The 27990-nt window shown below is 43.3% G+C and overlaps 4 protein-coding genes across 7 annotated transcripts in view; 1 reads left to right on the forward strand and 3 right to left on the reverse strand.

Annotated features, from left to right (window-relative positions):
• Nucleotides 1-85: 85 nt before the first annotated feature.
• LOC148391152 (vasopressin V2 receptor-like) lies at nt 86-1866 on the reverse strand. Its single transcript, XM_088390274.1, has 2 exons — nt 812-1866; nt 86-718 (listed from the first exon to the last, which is right to left on the reverse strand). The coding sequence occupies exons 1-2, from the start codon at nt 1674-1676 to the stop codon at nt 465-467; spliced, it is 1119 nt and encodes a 372-aa protein (XP_088246400.1). The 5' UTR covers nt 1677-1866; the 3' UTR covers nt 86-464.
• Nucleotides 1867-2008: 142 nt separating this feature from the next.
• Nucleotides 2009-6492, reverse strand: trnt1 (tRNA nucleotidyl transferase, CCA-adding, 1). Of its 2 annotated transcripts, none has more exons than XM_088390272.1 (8): nt 6364-6492; nt 6120-6249; nt 5306-5499; nt 4992-5130; nt 4765-4891; nt 4493-4686; nt 3359-3612; nt 2009-2881 (listed from the first exon to the last, which is right to left on the reverse strand). In XM_088390272.1, exons 2-8 carry the CDS (start codon nt 6247-6249, stop codon nt 2636-2638), a joined length of 1284 nt encoding a protein of 427 aa, XP_088246398.1. In that variant the 5' UTR covers nt 6364-6492; the 3' UTR covers nt 2009-2635. The 2 variants fall into 2 exon arrangements, with proteins under 2 accessions (XP_088246398.1, XP_088246399.1); XM_088390273.1 differs by having other exon boundaries at nt 6357-6466.
• Nucleotides 6493-6524: 32 nt separating this feature from the next.
• On the forward strand, nt 6525-8381 carry LOC148391154 (PRA1 family protein 3-like). Its single transcript, XM_088389277.1, has 3 exons — nt 6525-6757; nt 7450-7667; nt 7840-8381. Exons 1-3 carry the CDS (start codon nt 6579-6581, stop codon nt 8013-8015), a joined length of 573 nt encoding a protein of 190 aa, XP_088245403.1. The 5' UTR covers nt 6525-6578; the 3' UTR covers nt 8016-8381.
• A 1634-nt stretch (nt 8382-10015) lies between these two features.
• Nucleotides 10016-27990, reverse strand: part of frmd4ba (FERM domain containing 4Ba) — a 34722-nt gene continuing 16747 nt past the window's right edge. For 2 of the 3 annotated variants that reach the window (XM_088389272.1, XM_088389271.1), the window contains exons 2-23: nt 25305-25370; nt 24971-25065; nt 24767-24859; nt 24486-24570; nt 23849-23905; nt 23520-23542; nt 20631-20714; nt 20483-20548; nt 20048-20105; nt 19749-19835; nt 16856-16932; nt 16320-16458; nt 15198-15339; nt 14990-15123; nt 14732-14848; nt 14390-14618; nt 14229-14285; nt 14019-14154; nt 13317-13481; nt 12476-13236; nt 12281-12407; nt 10016-10959 (exon numbers count right to left, since the gene is read on the reverse strand). In XM_088389272.1, coding sequence (XP_088245398.1) covers nt 10848-10959; nt 12281-12407; nt 12476-13236; nt 13317-13481; nt 14019-14154; nt 14229-14285; nt 14390-14618; nt 14732-14848; nt 14990-15123; nt 15198-15339; nt 16320-16458; nt 16856-16932; nt 19749-19835; nt 20048-20105; nt 20483-20548; nt 20631-20714; nt 23520-23542; nt 23849-23905; nt 24486-24570; nt 24767-24859; nt 24971-25065; nt 25305-25370 — 2910 coding nt within the window. In that variant the 3' untranslated portion in view covers nt 10016-10847. Of the gene's footprint in view, nt 10960-12280; nt 12408-12475; nt 13237-13316; nt 13482-14018; nt 14155-14228; nt 14286-14389; nt 14619-14731; nt 14849-14989; nt 15124-15197; nt 15340-16319; nt 16459-16855; nt 16933-19748; nt 19836-20047; nt 20106-20482; nt 20549-20630; nt 20715-23519; nt 23543-23848; nt 23906-24485; nt 24571-24766; nt 24860-24970; nt 25066-25304; nt 25371-25652; nt 25830-27990 lie in introns of those variants that run through there. The other variant, XM_088389270.1, reaches the window with a different exon arrangement.

Here is a 27990-nt window from a genome sequence, read left to right on the forward strand (position 1 = left end):
CAAATATGAACACTTAAAGTATATTGTACAAAATGCTGCATGTGGGTGATAGTTCAATTAAAAGCTTCCCCCCCCCCCCCCCCCCCCCCTCAAAAATCCTCAGAAAAGAATGATTAATATTCCTGCAGCTTCCTGAGGACCTGCGATCATCACCATCTCCCTCAGTTGGACTTACATGAACGCTACATTTGACCTTCAGTGCCTTGAAAGGCTCCTTATAAATAAAACGTATTATTATTATTATTTACAACATTGAGTTTTGCTGCATGAATGAGCACATCGAGAGTATGTTCATGATTCTGCAAAAAATATTCTTCTCAGTCTTGACTGTTAAAGATTTAGGACTTCAATAAGATTTGAATTATGTTTCTAAACAGCTACAATAGAGGGCCAAAGTATGACTTATTCACAGTGAATGAAGTTTGGCTTTTTAACCTTCATTTTAAGATTGTCTATTGCCGAGTTTAGACTGTTGTTCTGCTAGAAAAGGTGGGTGAGGCAGATAAATGTTTGGAGTCTGTCAGGTTCTTGAGATTGATGAAAAGGGAACTGACCATGATTGGTTCTTCCTGCGTAGTTGCACGCCGATGAGATTTGTGGCCTCTGGAAAACAGGCCCGTCAACCTCTTGGGAAACTTGGCACTGAACAGCATGTAGATGCAAGGGTTGGCGCAGCTATTAAGACTGGCTAGGAGCATCAAGATGGTGAAGGTTGGATCTGGTAAGACGAGGAAATTCGAAGGTGAGTGAACAACTACGATGTAATTAGCCTATATACAAAGTTTTCACACAGAATTTTTCTTGGCCTTACCTTCCATGGGCGCCTCTTGGTCCCACACAGACCACAGTTGCACGGTGAAGAAAGGCGTCCAGCAGAAGATGTAGGTGAGCACAATGACCAAGGTCATTTTCACAGTTTTGGTCCTTGCCTTGGACAATCCAGCCCCGGCAGATATCACCACATTGCTCACGTCCTCTTCCAGAACGTACTGCGACTTGAGGCGAAGGTTGGAAGAGTACACGGCGTGACAAACGCGCACTTGGCACACAATCACGGCGAGAACGGGCAAGACGAAGATGACCAAAGTGGTCCACGTCACGTATGCTCTCAAGCCCCACGGAGTGACAAATATGGCCCAGCAGTCATACACGCCCGGCGCCACTTCGAGGCGGGAGAAAATGAACAGCTGCGGGATGCCGCCGAGAAAGGAGACGCACCAGGCGGCGCTTACGATCCCGTTCCAGCGTGCACGGTGCCGCCGAAAGGTGACCATGGGATGGCAGATTGCTTGATATCGGTCCACGGTCATTGCCACGATCATGTAAGTGGAGGCAAACATACCGACAACCTGCAGGTACTTCACGGCGCGGCACAGCACGTCTGGGCCCACAAAGCGGTCAGTAATGTCCCAGATGAGCTGCGGGCAAACTTGGAAAAAGACAACCACCAAGTCGGCGACGCACAGGTGGAAGACAAACACCCGCATCCTGGACAGCTGCTTCCTTGTCTTCCACAACACCAGCAAGAGTCCCGAGTTGAGGGCTCCGGCTGTGATGAAGATGACGGAGAGGAGCGCGACTTCCACTCGAGCCAAGCGCTCGTCCCGGGGCTCGTTTTCGTCAGGCTGCAGCTTCTCCGGAGGGAGCTCGGTGAGGTTGTCGCTCAGCCAATTCATAGTGGCATCACAGTGATGAAAGGTGACAAGCACCCCAGATGTCAATTGGATTATTTCTGCTCACATCCAAGTGTTGCGCATCTTAAACGAGAGTGATGGAAGAGAACAACACTTGCACATTTTCTCTCGTCTCTGCGGGAGGGAGGAGGAGGAGGAGGAGGAGCTCGCTCCTCGACTGTCGACGTTTATGAATGGAGGACTTGCAAAGAATTTTGAATCAAAAACCCTTTGCGCCGACAACCAAACTGTGATTTTGCATTTGCAACTTTTGACACTGTCACAGATGTGCAGTGTTGTAAATGACTTCTCCAATAAAAAGACTTAAACTCACGTCTGATTCAATCCTGCAGTGAGAGGACTTTATATTCTGCCATAATGTTCACTTTTACTTTGGACAAATACTTCAACTATGCCCATAAATCAATTTGGAAATGCAGATACAGTCATCACCAGGACACATTCTAATCTACATACTTAAATATATACATCAAATAAAGTGGCCAAACGCAAATATTCCTATCACATGATGGATAGAACATGTTTACAAATGCCAGACTATTTACAGGAGAAATAAATACTGGCTTGTGTCCAATGTAAAGCCTGTCATCTTCCCAGAAAAAAAAACCATTTACATAGAAAATAATCTGTGCTTTCCACTTAAAAGTGATGAAACGGCAGACAAATATGCAAATGAAATGCGACAGCGCTAATGTATTCTCTGCACGGCGATGTTGATTACGGCATTACCTTTTTTTTTTTTATGTTGGTGTCTAAAAGCTGCCCCATGGTCTCAATTTGACTGAAATTGCATTCATCAACGAGGGCGCATGTCCCTGCTAATGTGCATGTGCTATGTGCGCGGGTCCATTCAATACTTAACGCAAGCGAGATTACAAACTTGATTCCAGAGTCTAAACCGTTATTGACCGACACACACATGCGCACTTGGCATGGGCACATCAGGACTTCACGTAACTGAGAAGTTCATCTTTGTCCATCCGATAATGACTTTTCTTCCAGATGTCTCGCAACTTCTGTAAAGTTGCCCCGATCTCCTTACCCGTAATGACGCCCATTTTGCGAAGATCGTGTCCGCTGATGGGGAAGCGGGGGACGGTCCACGCGTTGAGCTCCGCGAGCAGCTTGTGCTCACCTTGATACTTGAGCAGCTCACTCACTTTGCTTTGAGTATCCAGTTCGCGGGTCTGTCAAAACAGCGATGGCGTTACGTTAGTGAAATGCACTCGACGGGACACGAGTCAGAAAAAAGGCTGACGTGGAAAGGTTTTGGAGATGCCAACATTCAGCCTGATGTTCGCAAGACTCCATCAGGAATCCCAAACATGTTGCGTAACATCACACTGCTATAATAACACTTGTTAGCTCATCTCCAACTGTGCTTATTTAACATGCATAGCAAACTGCGACCGCACAACTGGAGCTGACACAAACATGGAGGAGAGAGAGAGAAGAAAAAAAAAAAAATCAATGACCCAACCAACTGAGAAACTTTTGAAAATGAAACATGGTGGCAATAGTGACCAAGCACTAATGGATTGAAATTGATTATTTGTCACATGTTTATGGCGACTCAACATCAGTGAGTCACATAAAAGCCTGAAAAATAAGCACAAGATTCTTTTTTTTTGTCACACAACACATATCAAGAAGATAAAACTTACATCGATGATGAAGTCGGTAAAGGTTTTGAGGCCATCTTGCTCGTCATCGTTCTTGCGAAGATCCTGTCTGTATTTAACCAGAAACAGAGCCAGCGTCTTCTCTTCCTTGGACACCTTCAGTCGAAGGTCCATCTTCTCAACCTCCTCGGAGCGGCGGCAGAGAGCTGCGAGGATGGTCATCGGTTTGGGAGAGTGACCTTTGGTGTTCTGGCACACCCGCTTCATCTCCTCAACGCTGCCATCGGGAGGTAAACCTAAGGACAGCCGGATAGACAGAGAGAGGCGTCTTGATTTCTTTTGATTTGATAGACTTGTTGACGCCAAGCGGGCCTGGGAGCTCTTAAACACATTTGCCAACAGATCTGATTAAAGAATGGCGCTCTCAGAGCCCAAACAGATAATGCGTCGCTGAGAATCGATTCGCTGCCCAGTCAGTCTATTATGCTCACAGACTACCAAGAAATGTTGTGCCCAATTGATTCTTTGTGTTCTGTTAAAAAGAAAAGGTGGTTTCCTGAAGTGCTCGTTCAAACAATTCTTCAAGCAGTATGGCTCCTTTCAGGCCAACACAAAATGAGAGTGAGACTACACACTTTAGCGTTTCACAACCGACTGTTGACTGATTGCATTTGATTTCACGGCGGCATATCGCGCAGCATGCGCTGACTCAAACTACAAAGCAGCTGGACACGAGTATTGAAAAGTTGAAAGAAGGTCAAATGAAATGCTCCCGTAAAGGTTCATTTTAGGTTTGTTCTGAAATGTCCTCCAAAGACCAATATTCCTAACATTTTGTGAGCGGCGTGTGTTGTCATAACTTTTGATTTCCTTGCTCCTAAAAACAAAACATTAGGACAAGAGTCATTTTAAACAGATGGCATCTGGAGCCTCGTAGCGTTTGCACTCAATTATTTTTTAATCGGGCATTAATTAGATTTTGCTTGGCCCTAATTCAAAAAGAATAAAATCCAATTACCCGCACACAAATTATAATCATAAATAATATTTTGCAGTAGGGTTAAAGATCCTCTCATTTCATTTCGATTGAGAACTGGAATGCACTTTTGATAAAATATCAAGCAAATGGGGACAAACCCAAGTTCGCCAAGGTTTCAACTCAAGAAGCCATCTCACCGATGTAATGTGCTAGCCCCAAGCTGTACATCATCTCCAGCAGTTGAGCGGCATGCTGGCCAATCACAATCTTCTTCAGCTCCACCCAAATGCGCTCCCCTGAAATAGCCGCCAGCCCGCTTCCGTTGGCTCGTATGGCCTCTAGCGTCTCAGGCTCGTGTTCATCGGGCTTGAGGGCCACCTTGCCGTAAAATCTGTTGAGAATATAGACGAGCCTAAATTATTTCACGCTTTTTAGTATCAATCACCCGAATTAAAGAAAACCAGCCCACCTGAAATAACGCAGTATTCTTAAGTAGTCCTCTTGGATTCTTTGTTCCGCGCTGCCAACAAATCGGACCGTTCGACTCTGGAGGTCATCAAATCCTTTGAAATAGTCATACAACGTCCCATCCAGACCTGCAAAGGGACAATAGGTGTCAACAGAAGGACAATAGGTGTCAACAGAAACAAAACAATGTTGCTGAACTTCCACTCCAAGGATAAAAAGTCAAGTTACCTAGAAACATGGAGTTGATCGTAAGGTCTCTTCTTTCTGCATCTTTCTGCCAGTCGGTGGTGAACTCCACTTCGGCATGACGGCCATCAGTCTGAACATCCACCCGCAACGTTGTCACCTCAAAATTCTCATTGTGAAGCTTAAAAAGATCAGCAAATGAACACAGTGTCATAGGAAACCCAAGTGTCGTGAGAGCATGATGACTGGGAAAATCCAACAATAAAAAAATAAATGAAATTATGCACTTACATGAACTATTTAGTCTAGTTTTGCAGGCTATGAATGATTTCTTAATATTGTCAACCAAGGCTTACCCTTGCTGTAATGGTCCCATGCTTCTCTCCTTTATTGTTAATCATCCTGATCCCGGCGTCTTGGAACATACGTTTCATCTCGTCAGGTGTCGCCGTGGTGGCAAAATCTACATCTTCAGGCTGCTTTCCTGACAACAGGTCCCGCACAGCACCTCCAGCTATTCTCAACTCATATTGGTTCTTCTTAAATGTTTCTGACAAAGTGAAAAACACAACGTTTTAGAGGATGGTGTCCCCGTGTGCCAATCCATCCATATATATTAAACCAGGGGTTTCAAACTCATTTTTTTTGCAGGCCGCATTGTAGTCATAGCTTCTTTCGGGGGGCCATTATGACTGTCAACCCAAATAAATGTATGAGCACCTCATATTATATACAGTAAAAGCTACAAAACAGACAAATAACTTGTTTTCAAATCAGACGAGTAAAAACTGGTCAAATATTTAAAAAAAAAAGTGAAGACAATTTGCAATTCTAGTAATGACACACGAATTTGATGCACAATTTGTCTTTGCGGGCCACATAAAATGATGTGGCGGGGCGTATCTGGCCCCCGGCCCTTGAGTTTGACACCAGTGTATTAAACCATTAGGTGGTAGTTCTACATTTTAAAGATTGATAAATGATTGAATTGTTAACTAACAGTTTTTATTTTACAACCATTCAACGCAATGTGAGTGTCAAAGATTATTCAAAGAAGTATTTCCAGGCAAAATAATTTATTTTAGCATCCAAGCATTTTGAAAATGTTGGTAACCCAGCTGCGAGTAGCCCATTATGAGTGACTAAAAAGCAAAATATTGAAATCCTGACCTGCCAGTTCGTTCAGGCCATCGGTGAACAAAACCTTGAACTCGCTGCTCTTTAGTTGCATTGTGAAAAGACTCCTCCACGACAAGCACGTCCGACCAGGCACACTAAGTCGCAATATTCTGCTCCACATCTGTGCAAAGACAATTCATGCCGCCGGCGTATAAAATACACCATTTTTTTACTCAAAACCTTCAAGAAACATAAAACTTCGACATATATGCGTAGAGTAGAACAAACCTGTCACCTGAACAGAGTATTAACGTCTTCCCTTAGTAGTTGCCATCACATTTCTGACAATGAGGTTAACCAGGAAGTTTCGTGAGGTCAAGTGATCACTGACCAATAGCAGGGCTTGCATGGACTTCACGCAAACGCAATAGTCTCGCGAGATTATACTGCTTTTTTTTTTTAAACGCGAGTTTTGCCTTGCTGTCAGATTAGTAAAGTGTTACGCGTAAAATGGCAAAAGTAGAATTGACGCCGCTAAGACCGTGGGAGGATTTCTTTCCCGGTTGGGATAGATTCGCCAAACCGGATATGAAAGATATGGCTAAATGGAATAACAGAGTTGTTAGCAACTTGCTTTATTATCAGACTAATTATTTAGCAGTCGCTGTCAGTGTTTTTCTTATTGTCGGGTAAGTAGCGTTGCATCTGCTTAATCATGGAAGCAGTCGGCGTCCTCACCAATTCGTCTGTTTATTGTGTAACTCTGAAAAGGGGAATACTTAAGTTGAATGCCATGCCAGGTTTTTTGTGTGATGACAGCCACATGAAACCAATGCATATATTTTTTATAGGCTTAACTGTCGTCATTTCCTTGACGACTGAGCTTCCTGCAGGACGCTATCCCAGCTGACTAGTATCTATAACGTGCATTATTTTTAGGTCGAGTCTTACATAAGGATGCTATTAATGCGAATTCTGTACACTGTCAGTAAATATCGGTGCAAGCAAAAATAACTATGAATTTAAGTGAAATGCACCACACTTGCATAGTTGCGAAATAATGCAATAATCGAATCTATCTGATTTTCATCAGGAGTCTTTCTGACATTTTGTTTGTATGGGGCAAAGACACAATAGGTCAACGTGTCAACATTCAGTGTCTTTAGTTGTGAACACCAAGATTGCACTTTGACACAGTTACCTCTAATCTTTAAACATTTAGTCAATTTTAGCACGTGATCAAAACTCAGTCCGTTTATGATCCGTAGCGCTGTTGTAATAACTCGCTTTCACCACTTGGTGGTGCTGACGACCAAATTAAAATCCACTTGTCAAACCATCAGAACTGAGCAGCAATGTCCTCTATCCATGTGTCCTGCAGGTTGCTGAACCCTTTGGGAATGTTCACCGCCATGGCTGTGGTCTTAGGAGTCTTTCTGGTTTCAGTGTGGGCGGCAGATAACAGAAGCGCCATCAGGAACTTCAAAAATCAGAACCCCTCAGCTTTCGTGATTGCTGTCATGGTGACGAGCTGCGTGTTAATATCAATTCTGGGGAGCGTCATGGTGTTCATGACAGCCATCACTTCACCGCTCACATGTAAGTTACAAACAGCAATTTTGGATCAGTGGTTCCCAACCTTCACTCAGCCAAAGCCCGATTGGAAATGAGAAAAAAAATCTCACTGCACAACAAACAATAATGGATACACAGGTTCATTATGTAGCTTTTGTTGAGAATTACAACAATTTCCAAACTCTTACCCCTGCAGTGATACTGGTCCATTCTTCTTTTCGCCTCCGCAACATGAAGAATAAACTGGAGAATAGAATTGAGTTCGCTGGCCTCAAAAAGTCACCGATGGGCATCTTCCTGGAGTCTCTGGGTCAGCAAGAGGAGAACATTCAAAAGATCCAAACCTTCCTTGAGGCCAGAATGAAGGAGTGACCGGAGCGAGAAAGGACAACGCACTCCAGTTTATCTGTTTACCAAAGATCTTGACTCCGTTGTGTTTATTTGAACAGACTCCAACAAGTTCCCATATATTAGAAGGAGAATCAAACATCCTACAAGACTACTCCCTAATTCTCAAATCTGTCTTGTATTACTCAGTCACGGGCGTCAGCCTTGGCCGTTTTCCCTGAAGTCAAACTTTATTTCAAGGCACCAAAAATCCACATGGACACACGTCTTTGCCAAGATACTCTAAAGATGCTATTGTTTCAAGTATTTCTAATCCCACATCAAGTTTGCTTTAGTACTCTTGTGAATAGAACGTCAAATTCTTTGCAATAAAAGAGAAAGTACCTTCTTTGTCTGTAGCCACGATGAATGGAATACATGAGTCACATCACTGTGTCAACGTTCAAAAGTGAAGACTTCAAAAGCCTCCGAGGTCTTAAGTTAAATCCATCTGTATTCCTCGCGCAGCCTTGAATCTTTCATCTTGACAGAGGCCTCGGGGTGACTGATTAGCTTGGGTGATGTTAATCGATGGGCTGCTCATAGCACAGATCAGTGTGTGGTGAATTCTTATCACCCATCTCCAAATTTCAGTGGAGCACCACGTCAGCTTTCCCATCACTAGTGCAGAAAGGCAATGTTAGTAACACAGAGCGCTAAAAAAGTGTTTAGCAAGGTTACCGACCTAGTGAAGGAAAATCAATTGGCTTCCTATAAAACTCCATTTTTTTAGTCTCATTTAGGATTCTTATTTAAATTTAAGACAACCATTCCATATGAGGGTTTACGTGAACCTGGTGAATTTGGTGTGCATCGACATACCTTGAGAGGTTTTACGAAATGATACAAGTGATCACAGCAACCATCAACTGCTGCAGCAGCTCTTCAGTATGACATCGTCCATATTGTGCAACTTGAGAAAGTCCTGGCTCAAGTAAAATCATGTCTCTGTCAGCACAGTGCAGGTTCTTGTTTTTGTTCCTACAGCTGCTCACGTCTCCTAGTAGCGCATGTGCACACTCGACAGGTGTCTCCTACGCAAGAAAGTTCTGCACAACTCTCACAAAGAAAAAGTCAACGCACACAACGGGTTACACTGTACAACTCGGACGTGTTTTGATTGTACCTTGTTCATGGATTGAAGCACATAAGATGGCCTTGTTTGTGTAGTTGAGTGTCAGCCGGAACAGCCCACTAGCGTCTGTCTGCAGCTGGTATGAATCAGTCCAGGCCTAGAGACAGCTGGATGCCAAACACGATCCCTGTCACTGCCTCTGGGTAAAAAGCCAGGGAGCCGGGATTGTGCGAGACCTCCCTTGAGCTCCACCGAGAAGCGGAACACAACAAGCCAGTGGAGCTGCTGAATTGTGTCAATTCATTCACACTTGAAAATGTGTGTCAGTTTGGGAGTGAAATGAGGTGAAAGGTTAGAATCGGAATGGGGGGGAGGGAGGATCGAGCAGATTTCGGCCTAAAGGGAGGGTTTGGTTCAATAAGGACTAGCTTGTCGGAGGACACAAGAGGTGGTTAAAGCCCAAAGTGGGTGTGGTGAGGTTTAAAGACTGGTTTGGTGGGTTTAGTGTTGAAGAACATAAGAAGGAAGGCTGGCAAAACAGCCGTGTGAAAAGAAGACAACAATCAAAACACAGCTTTTGCAAGACAGCAGCAAGGCAAACTTTTTGACGTTTATCTTTGCTTCTGGTTGGAGAAGCTCACTCATTCACGCCACTGAAGCATTACTTTTCTTAAATGCAAAAAAAAAATGCAGTTTCACAGCTCCCCGGAGTCAAACAAGTGCAAGCGAATAAAGTGAGCAGATCCTTTTTGCATGTGGCACCACTAATCTAATGCTACAGTTTCCAAGGCCGTTTAATTAACTGAACCGAACATTTAATTAGCTAATTTAACGGCTTTAATCCTGCATCCCTCCTCCACTCATTAAATTTGTTTCGTGGATCCCTGTGTCCTATCAACCATACAACGACTTCAAACAAAATCTGATTTGTTTTATTCCAACGAGTGAAATTATACAAAATCCTAAGAACCAGCTTAACAATTTTTTTGCCATATATTACATGCTTTTCAAATCCACAAGATGCTCCACAAACAACCAGTGTATTAACAATAAAAACATGTAACATTCTCTTGAGAGAAATTACGAGCACCGGTCCATGAGTTCCAGCATGGAAGTATAAAAAAAGCCATTTTTCTGTTAGTTTCTTCTCTTCAATATTTGTGGTGTGGCAGTAATCTTGGGAGTAATACTGGTGTTAAAACACATGATTTAATTTTACAGTAAAGTAAGGTAGTATACTTTAGAAACATCATGGTCAGATGGAATAAAAACGGAAAGCGGTGTGGTGGTTAAAAGCATCCAGAAATAAAAAAAATAATAATAATCTGGTGGTTGTGCAGTGTTGCTGGTAAAGAGCCATCTTTGTCCGGTTGGCTGCTAAAGAGCTCCTTCATTTTTGATCAGGTTATGTTGCTCCTCATCTGGTCCTTCATTGGTTCTGTTCAAACATGTATGCGAGTAACAGGAGAAAACGCGATAAAAAAGTTGTTCAGTGCGGCTCAGCGGAGACGCGACTCTGCTTAGTTTCAATGTCTTCAGAGCAAAACTGCGTACTTGAAGTCTGCTTTTCCACGGCAGCTTCGAGTGCGGCACAAGTGCCAGTAATACAAACACAAGGTCCACTTGGCTTTTGCGTGTAAATTCCTTCATTCTTTGGCTCTCCTTGGTCAGAAAAACAGGTAAGTGCAGTCTAAGGCACCGGGACGCCTTTGTCATGCGGAAAACGATTGAATGACAGGCAGCTAAACTATTGTTCCTGTTGTTGAGCCTTCGTGCCAGTGTATCCGATCCTGCGGGTCCAGGCTGGTTTCCGAATGGTTGCTGATGTCCAATTGGTTGACATCTAGGTAAGATCTGAAATGATATTAAAAGGAAAAACACAATCAGACTGGAGCAGCTATTTATGTGAGTAAAGAGCCTCTTTAACATTTAACAGAACATTTCTTGTCATGGCATGATCATCCTGAAACATCTTGCAAAATAACACTCCTCCCTCAAGCTCGCTTCAAATTGGTCCAAATGCATCTAACAAAAAAAAAAAAATCCATTGCATGCTACAGGTATGAAAGGGCGATTCCAAACAAGTTCTAGCCGCAAGCGATCGATGCCGGACTGCGTTATGGCCACTTAGCATGTTGCAGGCACAAAACACTTGAGATGACTCAAGTCGCGGGCAAACATTCTCACGGAGCGAAAAAAAAAAAGCATATAGCGCACATAGACACACACAAGTAGCGATGAAATCCAACAATGCTCAGGGGCCACATTTTCCTTCTGCCACTTGAATGCTCTCTCACCACTACAAAGGAGACATCAGTAGGGACTTGGGAGATGCCAGTCGGGTCACGTGACCCTGATAAGCATTTGTGATGAGTTCACATTTTTGTCTCTTATGATCTCCGAAAGGGAAGCAAATGTCCTGGTCAGAAGTTTGCGTACACCTCTGTGAAGCTTCACTAAAACCCTGCCACTAAAAATAAAGGAGGAATCTGCACGTGGGCAAAATGGTGAATGGCGGCACGTGAGCAGGGGGGGCCTAGTGCAGAGGAATGTGATCGCTGAATGACAATATGTCAATCACGGAAAGAAGTAAAGCACCGTCGCGTGCCAAAGCCATGCAAGTTAAGTTGAATGAACATCATCGTGCGTGACACTGAGCAAGTCAGTCAAACATCTCAGCTGCAAAGCTCACTTCAAAACATTGACAAGCAGCTAATGAGCAGAGTCTCGGAAGCAGCGAAGGTGCAGGCTCTGGCCGTAGATTAGATTGTCTACCTATTACGAGTACCTTTTGCGAGGTGCACCTTACTGGGCCTGTACCCTGCGGAGGTCTGAACCTCCTCTGGGCTGCAGATCACCAGCCAGGGGAGAAGGAAGAGGAGGGAAGGCAGGAGGGGGAAAATGAAGAGGAAGGTCTTGTGGAAGAAAAAACACAGTGTCCCCGACCATCAAGGCTGTGTCGAGAAATAGTAAAACGCTGTCAAGAGTGACATCTATGTGAAAGCCAGCCCAGTGGACTCCAAAGGGGAGATGGAAGGGATTGGGGGGTGGAGGGGTTATGTTTTTAAAATGGTGCAGTTAAAAAAAAGTGCTAGTCTGGACATACAGCACATAATAATATTATAATAATACATTTTGTGATCTATAATAATAAGAGATACATTTAGCTTCTTACCTGCTGTGGGTTGGGCGGGCAAAGGGAGCTGTGGTGTAGTTGTAGGTCTGCGGCATCTGCTTGGGCATGTCACAATCGACTCGTCCGTGACCCCCGATATGGCCGTGCCAGTTTCCATTGGAGGAGGCTGAGAACGTTGGAGAATGTTAATTCTGAACTCCCTGCGCGTCAACGCAGGATTAAGACTCGTCTAACCTGATGAGTAGGAGAGGCTCCTGTTGCTGTGGCTGAGCGGTGCACCCATGGTTTGGTAGCTCACACTGTGTTGGAAGCCTTGGTCGTATTCGGAGCCGTAAGCGGCCTGCTTGTAAGCCGTGTTGCGATGGTACCAGCCTCTCAAGTGCTCGGCCACAACCGCCTTCTTAAAGTTCCTCGAGATCTGCTCTTCGCCGCGGGGAGCCGGGCGGTTCCTGGGCGGCCGAAGCGTGGCGTACACGTTCTGCGACGTGCCGTCTAGCTCGTCGTTGCCGTAGCGATCGTGCATATCGCGGGGACGATAGGCAGCGTGGGGAGGATGGAACGGAGGATTGACGCTGTAGTGTCCCTCCGTCTCATTGTCGTACATATAGATGCCGTTAGGGTAAATCTCTGGCTCCGCGTGGTTAGGATATCCCGTGATGTAGAAGGTCGTCGTGGTGGGTCGAGCGCGGCGCTGGTAGGCGTGACTGTGGACATCTGGCTGCGCCAAATTGGGCATGCTGCCAGTGTTGGCGTAAATATCTTTCCTGTGGCGGCCACGCACTCTCCGTCGGTGGTTGGGGTTGCCGGGGACCGTGTACTCCACGCTGGACTGGCTGGTGTAGGACGAGCCGTCGTCGAGTACCTCGGTGCTGTTGCTGCGTCGGGGCGGGGACATGGTGAACGCGGGCACGCGTGCTTCGGGCTCTAGCGCGAACTTCGACTGGGACTCCAGACTCCCGCTGCGTTGGCGAAAAAGCTGCGGCGCGTCCTCTGATCTGAATGCGACACGCACACAAATCGAGTCAAACTTCATGTAACCAAAAATGCTTGTTTGGAGATGTTCAACACGACATACTTGAGTTGGGTGCTGCTGTAAGCGTTGCGCGTGAGCTGCGGCGTGGGAGGCATACTGCGGGCGTCGCGAGGATCTCTGGAACCTGATTTGTACGGACTGTTGTGGTTCGTGAAGGCATCGTGGTGACTGCGGTAGAGTGGTTCCTGAATTTGACCGTAATTCGATCTGGAACACAGACAAGAATTAAATTTCAGTTCAATATTGGGGATATGCTCCTCTTCTTTTCAGACTGGCCGGCCGATGGAAGAATAACGCTGTGGAGGTGTCCTGAAAACAGCATTTCGGTCATCTGACATTGTGACTGCTTAGGATTAGTTCACATTTGAAGGCAACAAAACTCCTGGAAGCTACCGTAACCCTAACCCCACCTGACTATAAGCCGCAGGGTCCAAAATTTTGGAAAAAAGTCGCGGCTTATAGTCTGGAAATTACGATAATTGGGCAACGCCACTTTAACATTCGGCCCCTCCTGTTTGCAACCGTACAGGGATCGGCGCTTGCTCCCTCACAGGCGTCGACAAGTTTTTTTCCCATTCTATTTTTAAAACTGGTGGATTTGGGTTGATAAAGGGGGAACTTTTCAAAGGGTGGCTTGAGGCAATTGGCAGGAATGCAGATCTGGAGCTGCTTCACAGGTCTCCACAAGATCCACACCACACAGAAAAAAACATTAACACAGGTGACGGGGCGGTTGCTAAATACCTTCCGTCTGTGTGTTGGTCATTAGCTGAAACTCGTCGCTCATTGCTGGAGTAGACACTGAGTGTCTCTGCATGGTGGGATCTCGGGGAGCACTGGAGCGAACTTGAGCGCTGCCTGTGGGCGCTGAGCTCGTCATCTGCGAGGAAAGACAGGCTTACTTGATGTCTATTACAGAAATGGACGTGAACACTAATTAAAACGGGCCCCTACCTTCATCCAGCGTGAAGCTGTCAGACTGAGAGCTGAGGTCTGATGGGTTGACATCGTCTGAAAATGATAATTAGGAAATGACTCAGAAAATGATTCATGTCGACATCATCTTTCAAGCAAAAGAAGGCTCCGATGCTGCATGTGTGACTTATTTATGACACCTGCTAAGATCAGCGAAGCTCTTTGGGTGGGATTCTTTCCTTTCCAGATCCTGTAGGCGTTGATCTCCCCCTCGATCTCCTCCAGTTTTCTCATAGCGTCCAAGCAGTTATTCTTTCTCTTTTTCTTCACTGTCTTACTCAGATCCATCTCATTGGTTAACTTCATGGCTGCTTCCACGAACTTCTGCTGCAAGGCGAATCTCCTTTCCAGATTCCTCAAATGAGGGTCCTACAGGAAAACACACAAATGAGTTATTCATTCATTCACCTACCTAAAACGATTCTTATTTTGTCGAGCAGAAGGAATCCTCAAATGACTGCAAAACAAAACATTGGTCTTACCTCATCATAGGGGAAAAGATCGTCAAGCTTGAATGCTGCGCCGACACGTCTTCGAACTTGAGGAGTCTTTTCGCCAGAAACCAACGGATAGTCTTTTGGTAATTTGCCGGTAATTTCCTGAAAGTGAGAACAATCACGTTATTTTCCGATTTGGATGCTTTACATCTTCCACCGCAATATTTCATCGCTGAGCCATGTGGATCTTGGAGATGACCCCGGCTTTACAGAAATCAGAAAATAAAAGATTGACAGACTAACCGCTTCTCGCATGCAGATCTTCTTCAGTTCCTCAATTTTCTGTTTCAGTGCGTCCTGAAGTTTTTTCTCTTTTGTTTTCAACTCGCTAATCTTTTCTTTCCTCTGCTCATCGCCGACGTCAGAGTCGGCAGAACCTGTCAGAACATGTGAGATGATGACTAAAGTGGATGAGCACCCGAGGAGCAGGACAGATGAAGCTGCCACGTACCGGCTGAGATGAGGCTTCCACTACTTGCCATGATGAGCTGATCTTTGCTTGCAGGACCTGGAAATTTACCGATCCGCTGGGTGCTGATTTCTGTGAGATCTACAGCGATGTCTCCCGAGCTTCTTGTTGTGCTCATATTTGACTACGTGGAGAAAATAGACAAGGTATTTTGAAATGAAAAGAGAAATTAAGGAGGGATTGAGAGCTTTTTAGTGGAAGAATGTACAAAAATCAGGCTGTCCTATTTGCATGCTGAATTAATCTGCTTCTCCCTCAACAATCAGGTTAGGCAATCTATTCCTGTCCGAACACGTGCGCCATCCGCCTTTGAAACGCAAAACAGGTTTCCGACACAACATTGTGAATTTAAAATAATGAGATTTGGAGAACGAGAAATGAATCAAATCTAAATCCTCCCGGTTTCACGTTTTTTTTTCTTTGATGTATCTCCATTGCAAAAGACGTCCACCTTCATGGTGTCTTAGCTCAGCAAATGTCCTCCACAAAGCACAAACACGAAAAAAAAACACGTGCTTTGCATCCTTGGGTAATTGGACAGCGACTAAAAAAAACCCACAATTCCCTTTTGCTATGTTGTTATTATTTCTGCCTTTTGTGTATTTCAAGCTTGACTCTACACATTATACGAAGGCTGTGTGATTCCTTACGAGCTTCATTACGACCGGCATCGTAAAAAAGACAATTCTACTGATTTACCACTCAGACTGAGGAATAAAACGTTCGCTCTGCATAGTAAACAGTTCTTGCGCATCAACAGTTCCAAGTACCTGACCCTCTGGTTATCTAAAAATCCTCTTCCACCATTAAGCTCAAGTGCAGACCACATAAAAATATCCAGCATGGGAGCCATTTCTTTTCAAACTACTATATATGCACTCATGTGGGCAAAATTGCTGGTGAGTTAAGAAAAAATGCATAATAAAAGGGGGAGAAAACGAAACTGGAGCTTTAAGGCGGGGCACGTCGGCTTTATATTCACCGAGGCAAAAATGAAACATAGCAAGGAAAGAACACTGTGAAACATGGCTGTCATTTGTCAATGAATATCAAATAAGCGGGTGTTGAAATATGATCAGGGGATTCTAAGAAGCAAATACTCACTCGACTTTGCTTTCGGTCCAGATAGAACTGGTGTTGGCTGATGGCCATCGCCCAGATAGTTTTAATTAGAGAATGACTGGCATACCAGGAGTGAATGACAAGGCCAGATTGTCCAAAGGTCCGCTTGTTCACCGTTTGGCTGTTGAAGACAAAAAACTTTATACACTCATTGCAGTTCCCCAACATGGCCAGCAAAAAAATAAGCCCACAGAATATGATAGAATTCTCCAGGGACCAAAGGCAAAGCTTCAAAATCCAACCAAAATCTCTGCATTTTGAAGCCAGCCAGTTGTTTTTATTTAAAGCTCTGGTGCTGGGAAGCAACACATCGAAGATAAAGTCAAGTGTCCCACTAACAGCAGGAGAGTGCTCGCCTTTACTTTCAGCCGGGAACAAGGCGCCCTAAATTGACCATTGTCGACAAGATGCAAGGTGTAGGAGAAGAACATCCATGACAATAGCGAAAGCTGCGGCTATAAAAAGACATCACAGCCCAAACAAAAAGATCACAGATCCTTAAAGATTGCTTCACTGACCTGTGGGGGTCGTTTACTTCCACAGCGAATTTCTTCTCTCGGAAATATAAATTCTCTAACTGCTTCCACGAGAACAACTGCAGAGAACGAGAGAGAGAAAAAGTTGCTTACAATGAGATTTGTCAGTGTCACATTGAGTGAGTACACACGGACCAATCAAAATTGGTCAAAATCTTAAGTTTGGCTCAAAAAACATTTCTCAAGAGTTCAACCACAGGTAATTCTCGGGACGTTGAGCACTGTAGACTAGCAGAAAACACATGATCAGAAATGACATGGATTTGATTTGTTCAGAAAATCAAGACTTGGGTTTGATGAATCAAAGACAGACAAAAAAAAAAAATCAGGCTACAGAATCTTGTTCCGGTCTTGCGGTTATATAATAGGTGTGAACGTTTTGCCAGGTAGTTCTACCACCGCAGCAATCATTATATTGCACGACTGCTGCCTGAGATTTGCTATTTGATCCATTTTTTTTTTACTATAATCCCTCAAAAGATTTTTGTTGCACATCAAACAGTGAACCAAAGCGAACTGCTCAAAGGTGTCAGCATTCAGGACAACTTTGTACTTTGCAGGAGAAACTGTCTCAGGTAGGGGAAAAAAAAATAAAAGCCAAACACAAGCTCCTCTGCAATTTCAACATTCTTAAAGCTATTTCAAAAACTGAAAGATGGACGTGATCAAGTCTTACCTTGAAGTTTGATTTGACTTCCCCCTGCTATATTCCTGATCCTACTGACTTTGAGCTTCCCACAGGGCTTGAGCTTCCTTGAACAATGCCCTTTCTTGTGTGCTCTGCGGGAACTAGATAGGTGTTGCAAGAGTTTCAGCTGAGCCACACCCCTTTCACCACCCCCGTCCTCTGACATCAGAGACACCTCACCCTCGCCTTTGCGCCACTCTGAGCTTGCTCCCTCTCTCTCTCTCTCTCCAGCGCGCCTACACAGCCCGCTTTCCTTTTAGCCAAACCAGACAAACAGGTTGTATTTATATCAATAAAAAATACAAAGTACACATACATATATGAGGATGAGTTGAGTCAAAAAAGTTCCAGGACTGGTGTCGCTAGATTTTTTTGGATATAAGATACTAGTTTTCCTCTTTAAAAGAATTGCACTGGAGTATGCAACTGTGATTTCAGCATTATTTTTCTCTTTTCCCTGAACCGACACTTCCACATTTGTACAGTCGGTAGTTGAAATATCATTGATTGGAGTAATGTCAAGGTTCCCTGCAATCAAAACTTTGAGGAGAGAGTTTACACATGCGCTAGCTCATATGGAGTACAAAAAAAAACCCAAACAAAAAGAAACCGCTCACAGACTGCATCTGAGGCCACTGCCAAAATATGTTTGGGATGTGACACACCTCAAGCTTTGCAACAAGTGTGAGAATTTTCTTGCAGATCCCTTTCACTGCTACAGAAGTTTTACAGAGTTGGTAGACTACAAAACAAATTGCTGATTTCTTTCATGCTGTTGTAATCTTATCCTGAAGCATTGAGTGAATAAAGAGTGTTTAAGTCAACATTGTTGTCATATCTCGCATTTCAGATCGAGATGCCTGTGGTTTTAGTATATTCTGATCCTGCTGGAGGTTTCAGTCAGGATCACAATCAATAACAACCATAATCCATGCACCTGGGACTCCGAGTAACCGGCCTAAAAAAATAAAACTCTTGAACGGCATACAAAAATAAAGCTCAGTTTGCTCTACCCCTTGGAAATTGTGTCACGCATTTCCACATGACACATCAAGTGACATTATACAAATATAACCATTCACTGTAAAAGAAATGAGGAAATTGATCTTTCTATTCTGGGCCTTACTTTCGACGGAATATGATTCATAAATCTTAACCATCATTCATTATTTTCAACCCAAAGCGGACATTCTTAATAAATCTTGCTGCTCACTTTCGATAGAAGGTGATTCAGAAATAGATTCACCCAAAATAGACATTCTCAAATCAATTTAAACTCATAGTAACAACAGTATCCAAATCTCTTGACAATACTTGCAGTTTACCTTCAAAATCACAAGAAATGCCAAATTCATTCTTCAAAAGCAGCCGACTCGCAAGAATTACGAATGTCAACAAATGTTCAACTGTGGTTTTGAAAAACGACTCCGTGTTCCCCCAACAGCAGGAAACTGTGAAGGTATGTTCCCTTATCACCCACGAGCACCGCTGGCTGAGTGCCAACGCAAGACCTAGAGGCCCGTCGGCTCCCTATAGAACACAAATACCACACACGTGACACTGACGGACGGCTCATTGCTGTTTTGGGAACCTGCGTTACAACAGATCCTGCAGCGTCAACAACTTTCAACTTTTTGTGCATATGAAAGGCCAACGCAGCCATGTTCAAATCCCAAAGGTGGGGGCGTTAAAGAAATCACATTTTCCCTTGAAATAGGTACTTGTAAGCCCATTAAAGAGATCTTAGTATAAAAAATAAAATGCAGTTTTACTCAATGACACTCAACAAGCACATAAAAGACATATTTATTTATATTTAACGGAACAGGCGTGGACGGGGGGGTCCACACTGAAGCCTGAATTGCAGAAAAATAAGCCTTTTATTAATTTCCCCCCCCTTTTCCTTATTTATCTTAACCTTGACTCAATAACACTAAACCCGATAATGTCGTTCCCACCAACTCTGCTTTCTCTTGACTGGCGTGGGAATGGGGATTTTAATGATGCTTATTTACACATTGAATGGATCATTAACCATGTCAGGGCTAACAAAATCAAAGGTTCATAAGGAAGTGTTGTGATTTAAAAAAAAAAAAAAAAAAGTTAAACTCAATAACTTTGGTAATGAACAGTGTAACACTTGCCTACATTTTGGAATGTTCACATAGTATACATTAAAGCAAATACCTTTCTTGGTTTCAGCTTGTCTTGTAAGTCGTACTGGCCAACACCTTTGTAGCTGACACCGAGCCACCAGGGTAATCCCTGCTTGTCCTGTAGCAAAGTCAAAATTCTTATAGTTGATACATCTTTAATCTAACTAAACCTCAAGTCCATTGGATTTAGCAAGACACATCTAAACAAAGCAGACTTTTAAAATATAATTTTCTGTTTCCAACACTAACATCAAACACTCCTGTACATTAATGAGGACTTGAAGTTCCTCCATGAGGAGCGGTGAGTTTTACTGAAGCCACTGATGTTACCTTTACTGGATAATAATGGACTCCGTATGTTGGCAGTGACTCAACCAGGGTCAGATACCTTTAAAGCGAGAGAGAGAGAGAGAGAGAGGAGCAGATTAGAAGGACCACCCTCACTTGTACTCCATCACTGCCAACCTGTGGCCTTTGTACAGCCGGCAGAGTTAAGTGGCACTCATTTACAGTGGGAAGCGGATCGATTTGCTTCCCACTGTAAAAACAGAAGATGGGAGAATCCGTTGATCGATTCGAGGGCACAAAACCTCACTTTGTAAATGACCCCGAGGGATTGTTTTGGGTTTCAACAGAACGGAACTAGTGCTTTGTTGGCTGTTGACCTTGAGCACCTCCACTGATGTCACATTCTGGCCCATCATTACTCAAAATTCACAAACTCAAAATAAGTGTATTCATAAAACATAAACTCCTGATACTTACTTCACAATGGCCTGTCCTCTGGTCAGTCCCTTCAATTTCTTGTAATGTTCAATTACTTTGTCCTCACTATAATGAAGTAAACAATATTTAATAATCACATCAAGACATTTTGGTGGCAAGAAATATAGATACTGCTTAGACAACTAACCAGTAACTGAGAGACGGGTGTTTCCTGAGAACTTGGGTGGGCAGAACTGGGAGATGCTTTAGGTTTGATTTGGCTGTTTCAGTACTGTATACATCAATTAAAAAAAAAAAAGAGAGAAAATAATTATTAATACCATCAAAACACGAGTCCTATTTGAGGTACTTTAAATAAGAATCAAGTTTTTCATTTACTATTTATAGCAAGGGCAGGCAAATTCACACTTATGGTACTGAGTCATCAATTCCAAGCTATGGTGCCTCCAAAAATCACAAACTCATCTTGTCACGTCGTTTCTACATTTTAAACATTTGTAGACGAACGCTAGATATCGTATTTGCGCCTCCAACTGTATTCAAGTTCATGTTTAACGATTGATAGCAACAATAATAATTAAGGTGATGATCCGTTTCATCTCTTATCTTCCGTACAGAGAGTAAACTTTAGCTTAACTGATGTCCTGCCAAACGTAATAGCTACAGCACACGAGGGGGGGGGGGTCTTTTAAGCCATTTAAAGACCTTCAGAAGACATATTAAATGCAATTACTCAAGCTATTTCAAAACAGACAAGCTGTTCCAAAATATTGTCGGTTAACTCCAGCCCATTGATTTACCGCACCTTCGCTTAGTAGTCAATCAACCGTGAAAGATTTAACGGCCAGAGTCGCAAGATCCTTGCCAAAAATGTCAGACTCTAGTGAGAAATACACAGACTGGCCCATGTTATCTGCTCAGACAAATGGCGGCAAGTCGGTGTCTATCTTACGACGTCATGTCGGAGATAACAAACACCGTTGAGCCGAACAAAAACGCAACGAGCTTGGCTTGGCAGGCCGGCCCACCGAGCACCTAAACAGAAGCCGCAGACATCCGGCACACTATACTGCATTGTTTCGAAGGTTAGGTTGAAATCAGGGGACTTATCCATGGACACCACTTAAAAAATGAAACAAACTAATCCTATAACGCAATAGGAAAATAAAAGGATTGGCTTTACAGCGCAAATGCCATTTGGCCTTGAACTGCCTTCAATAATTGTCAATTTCAGTCTATTCTCATAAGTATAATTGGGGACGGATATATATAGTGATCCAGTTATGTGAACTAGCTTACGAATGAAAAAAAAAGGGTGAGCCTTAGCAAGGGGTGGAGGTGCACACGGCTTCCCCTCGGTTGACTGGCTTTTGCTGCCACGGCACTTTGCGTACATTTTATGAGGAGCTGGTGCCTGATGTTGTCGGGGTGATCTACTCCACAGCCACATTGCCCTGTCAGCAATCTGGAATTCATTACTACGTCTGTTATCTCCCTGCAGTGTGGGGCCAATTCCTCCAGCCAAGCCCGGCCGAGCCCCGCCCTGAATGTTTTCACCAAGAATTATTATAATACTGTAAAACCTGATGGGGAATTAATTCAACTCTCAGCTAGGGGTTGGCCACAACATGACATGAAGTTGTCCACCATTGGACAGTGGCCCTTGCTCATCCCTCTTAAGGCAGCTAACTGTTGGAGGAGGAGGAGGAGGAGGTCTCCGGCTAATCTCGCTGCTACAGGGCCCTTTGCTGATACAGCGTAGAGGAGGCCCATTTGTACTTAAGGGATTTACTGAGCCTCTTCATGAAAAGAAGCAGAAACAAAGGAGTCCATTGACAGGAAAGACAAATATTGTCATGTGACAATGAGGGATGCACCATTGTGATAACAACACCGTCGTCTAATTGAAATCCCATGTCCAACTGAGTTTATGATACAGAGCTTTGCCTCACCATTTTCTTATTGGAATTTAATAAGTGAGGTACTTTTCACAAATATTGGCAATACTGTATGTATATCATTCAAATAAACTTGCAAAAACATATTGCTAGTTATTGCGAACAATCAACAGTTGCAAAGGTTTGACGGGAGATGAGAATTGGACTACAGTTAAAAAAAAAAAAAAAAGATAATAATCAGGACTGTTTATTGCCTTGTGCACGTATCCACACCTCATTTCTTAGAGAGCACAACTTTTTGTGTCACCAACAACGACAGAGGCCATTTTGGAGGCAAATCGTTTGGACAATGCACTTGTTCTGCAGATCAGCCACACACTGCTGAGTGGCGTTTACCGTTCACCGCCGATGAATGCCGTCCATTCCTATGCCTGGCATAATGAAATAACATACCTTTATCAGCACGTTGAGCCTCTGAGGCCCACTAAGTTTATCTCCCACTGGTGGACAGATTATGAAAGCAATCTCTAAACAGTCTCTCCCTCCCTCTTTTTCTCACCCTCTCTCTCTCATCCAAGTACAAGTGAATATGTATCTCCACACAAAGCAAGAATTTAAATATCGTGCAATTACAATGCAAGTAAGCCTGCATTTAGACAATCCAAATATTTTTAGCTCAATCTGGATTCCAGAAGGCAAGTTCTATGCCACAAAGCCAATTCAAGCTAATCATTAACTGAGGGAAGTATCAAGAAAGGATCCGAGCTGGTTGAACATTATCTACTGTAAAGCAGTCATTACACTGACCAAACAAAAAACCTCAAATCTAACACAAATCCTGGTTCCGGACTTTGATCGCAATGGGTACACTTGCCAGCAGACTATCGTGTACTGTACTATCGACTGTCACTGTTGATGAACTGCGTTGGAAACTCTATTGTGGAAACTTTTACAAACAAATGAGATCTTATACAAAAACAATACATTTTGCATAAAAAGCAACACTCAGTTTGCATTAGGATTTGCTCTGTTTATATTATAGTTGCACCCTGCAATGTGCCGTGAGAGTAAAAACCCTGCATTGGTGCAATCGTCATGCATTTATTCCTAATGCATTTGGAAAATCCGCACGTGCTTTTTCAGACGTATTTCACATTTAAAGTATAAAATGGCCTTACCATGTGTAATCGCCGCTGACCTCCTAAAAAAAAAAAAAAAAAAGACAAATAATCAGGTAAGTAAGAGCATTATAACAAACTCCTGCGCTTCTTCACAGCAGATGGTGGATCCTACATTTCAAATGCCAGTTAAGTAGATTCTAACAGAATCTATTTTTGAGCTTCTGTTATTTGCAATGTGCAGTATTTAAATTAAACCATAATAACAATACTGCATTTCTTGCACCAGTTTTGCCACAAAAGACAAACCCATTTCAAATGCCGCCCGGGCCACCCTTCACACTGTGATTTCAACTAATGATTAAGTAAAAACAGCAGTTCTTTCTTACTTGTAATGCGAATGCAGCCAACTTGAAAATGTGTTCGCTCTCCACTTCGATGTCCTCCTGTTTTGTTGTTGAAAAGACGATTATTAAATGTTAAATGAGATCGTTTCTACGCGCAACCACAAAGTGCAGCCAAACACATAACGGTACCTCGGTCCTCTCGCTACCGACTGAACCACTAATAACACACATACAAAGGCTGTGTTTAAAACAGCAGATGGGCACGTAATAACGGTTATTCAGCCTACACTTAAGGTGGTGGCTTTTATTAACAAGGTAACATATTCGGGTGCAGGATAATTTCAATAGAGCGGCTAACACGAAGACTAAACCCCCACGGCGAAGTGGTACAGTCCGAGCAGGTTCAACAGTCTCCGTCTCCCATGGCGACCAGTATGCTCCCCTCCCCATCCCCTCCTCCCGCCCCCATAGTAAAGTTTTCGACCGTTTGTTGCATTCACGTGCCCCTCGGATTTCTCTACTCTACCCCTCCCTAATTATATACAACGTGGGAGAAATTCAGTTTATGAGAATATATGTTTAGTAATATATGAATAGAACGCATTGTTGCGTTTACATTTGTTTACATTAAATATACGTTCTCCTTTGAGTGCAAAAATATAAAACTCATAACACTTACATTAAACACCAGGGATTTTGCATTCAAGAAGAACAGCTCCACAGTCGTGTTTTCCTTTAAAAAGGTGATCTTCTCAATGTAAAATCTGTAAAGAGTTTACTTGGGGTTACATCAAGTATAATTTGCACGCATTCCATGCAACCTCGAGGCGTTGACACAGTTACATGACTGCCACCTGCTGGTCTACAGCCGTCTTAAATTTGGGGTGCTGTCACTATGCCATAAAAAAGTCAACACGTTCTGCTTGGAAAAAAAATAGCCGTTTCCACAAGTCTACTCACCTCACTAAGAATTTGATTTCCAGTGTATCTGAAGTCTTAGAAAAGTCATGATCAAGGACTTTTCGGTCAAGCTGAAGCCAGTTATTCTGACCACTAAAAGTGATACAAAAAATAAATATTGCATCAGGCATGGAGTAATTAAAATTGTCTTGCAATAACAAGATTTTTTTTTTTTTTATGTTCAATGTTGAAAACATTACGTACGTGTCATCTATGAAGCAAAGGCCAAAGTATTCCTTCTCCTTCAGGTTAAAATGGGATGCCACCAAATCTAGCAGGTCTCGTGATAAAAGCTTTGGCTGTTAAAAAAGAAGTAGAATTTTTTTATTTTAGATTATTTCTTATATAATTTCTTCTATACAATAGAAGTCACAAGGGGCCTCATTGTTATATGGTTAAACTACAACAAAAACAAACAAAAAATTCACGACCCCTTAGACTCATCATCACTCCGCCTACCCTAACTATGACCTGCTTTCTTATCACCACAGCAATTTAGGCTCATCTGTCAAATTAAGAGAAAGATCCAGTTTTGTACCTGGACCAGCAGCTCCAACTTCCGACCGTCAAGTAGGTGTACCCGGCACTGACGCCCCTCAGTCATCTGAAGGATGAAAAAAACATTTAGACAGGTCATCTTTTGCCTTTATTGCACAACACATCTTCAGCATCACCCGTGGCCATTTACAAAAACACCATGCTTGCACTTACAGTCTGGAGTGAAATTGCATTTTGACTTTTTGTGAAGCTGTAACAGTGATTCACCTCAGTGTCATGTTTGCCTTTGTTTTGACTGAATAGCGAATCGATCACTGAAATAAAAATACTGCACACCGAATTCCAAAACGCATTTGCTCGGGAGTTATTAACCAAGAAGCTGCCATACCTGGTAGCTATGTCCAATCCTAAACCAGGCCACAAGAAAGTGTTGGCATGGCAACAGCGCCCGGTTGTACCACTTCCTCAAGGTCTCATGTGCCACGGTCCAAAGGAGCTGGCTGCTCGAGGCCACTACGTCCTCTATCCCACGAATCATGCGCACAGCCATGACCTTGTGAATCGGATCGATTCCTACTTCAGATGGCTACACCTCACAGAAGCAGGAGGAACAATGTCCTTGCACGTCGCTGGAGTTAGTTCAACTCAAAGCGCTGTAAAGCCATAAAAGCTGCTATTTGGAGGCACAAGTGCGCATTGTGTACTGTCAGGCCTGTTGACGTCATGTCGCTGGGAGTCATCACCTTTGAGAGCAGCCCGTATCAGGCAAAGAGTGATGCTCTCAAGCACTATTGAAGGGCTTGATAAATAATCAATACATGCACAATGCAAACTCGAATTAGAATCAGTGGCAACATCATAACAAAGACGTTTGCACGATAAAATTTTTTTTAGCATTGACCTCATTCCCTTATCGTGTTATTTAAGTGGGCCGTTTTAATGTCACCAAAAAAGTAAACAGACTTTGAGTTAGTCTAGGATGTGGGAGCAATTTCCTGAAAAGTCCAGACATCCCCGCCCCAGTACATTCTGCAGGAGTGTTAAAAAATAATTGGCTCAGTTCGGATCAGCCAGGGTGGTAGAACTGACACGGCACATTTGAAAGTGGAACGGCGGTTTGAAACATTAGGAAAGCTTTTGATGTTAAACTTTGGAATGTGAAAGTGCTGGCGAGTTATTAGCAGATGTTTGCGTGTGTACAGATGTGAGTAATAAACAAATGTGCACACGCAGCACACCTGACTCAAATAAATAAGGCAGAGAACACATAAGCAGAAGAAAAAAGAATGTGGAAACAATATTATCTTGCTTCATTTGACTTTCCCAAATCCAAAAAGTTCACAGACCTTGAGCATTATTTTTGCCTCATTACAGAAAATGCAAAATTCTTTGTAGTCAGTTTTACATTATGCAAACAATAAACACAAAGCAGTGCAAATCAGGATCAGTCATGCAGTTTGAAGACTCAGAAACCGTGTGTGCTAAGCATGTAATATCATAAAGCGTGGCGTTAGACAATTCCACAGAGTTCTGTTCCATTTGACTGTACGCTTAACGCGAATCGTCATCAGGCGTCATCGTCATTGGGCTCGTGACAGGGAGGGCCACTGTATCCAACTAACCATGGGAAGAGCAGACAGGCGTAAAAGGCCACGGCTGTCTGGGGGTGACAGCCATACATACACAAGAGAGTCACAGGTGTCAAGAACAAATGCACTTTCAGGCAGCCCTGGTCCAAAAGCATCTTTTCAACACAGGACTTACATTTGTCAGTTATAAGAATGAGGTCACAGTAAACTTTACTGTGAGGTGTCAAACTCATTTTTTTCACGGGCCGCATTGTAGTCATAGCTTCTTTCGGAGGGCCATTATGATTGTCTAACCCTAACCCTAACCCTAACCCAAATAAATGTATGAGCACCTCATATTATTTACAGTAAAAGCTACAAAACAAACACAGTCTTGAGTGGCACATCATTTTTCCTAAATCTTGTTTTTCATGCCTGTATATGTTTTGAATACATAATTAATGTGTTTCGCCTTAGTAGCTCATTCTACAACCCCCCCCCCCCCCCCCCTTTCATAGCCTGGTACTACGCTGACAAATGACCTAATGCCATTTGATGTCACTCTTGGAAGAACTCCATCCAGCTTATGTGCTGCACAGTGCACACGTGAACCAGACAATTACAAGCTCCGTTGTTCTCTACCCTTTTATTGTCCTCACCACCCCTCAACTGTCAGGGAGAACTGTAATACCCACTTACGAACACCAGATGGGGGAATTTAGCTCCACCAGCTACAATTTGAAAAAGAAAAGGCCAATGCATTAAGTGGTGAAGAATGAAAACAAATATGTGTTCATTGTTAGTTCCTCCATTATTTTCCAAATTTCACCACTCCTTTGTCTCTCGCCTGCTATACGGGATCTCGATCTGTTAAGAATACAACGTAGGTCATGACAGGGACATGAATTGCCAAGATCATCACACCTCCAGTACGCTAAGCTCATCCCCTCATAGGATGGCAATTAGCATGTCGATTCATTATTCTAAAAGTGGCGTGAGTGAGGCGCAGCGTGAATGGAGCATAGAAACAGCTGTCATGCACACAAGTCTGCAGCTGGCAAGCTGGAGCACAGACTGAGGCTACAGCTGACAGGCTGAATGCAAAGGACGTGCCGTATGCCTGACACACTCACGCAAGCACACACGCGTGTGATGGCC

Source organism: Syngnathus floridae, chromosome 11 (genome assembly GCF_059516105.1).
Source record: "Syngnathus floridae isolate MCC-2025c chromosome 11, RoL_Sflo_1.0, whole genome shotgun sequence".
NCBI lineage: Eukaryota > Metazoa > Chordata > Actinopteri > Syngnathiformes > Syngnathidae > Syngnathus > Syngnathus floridae.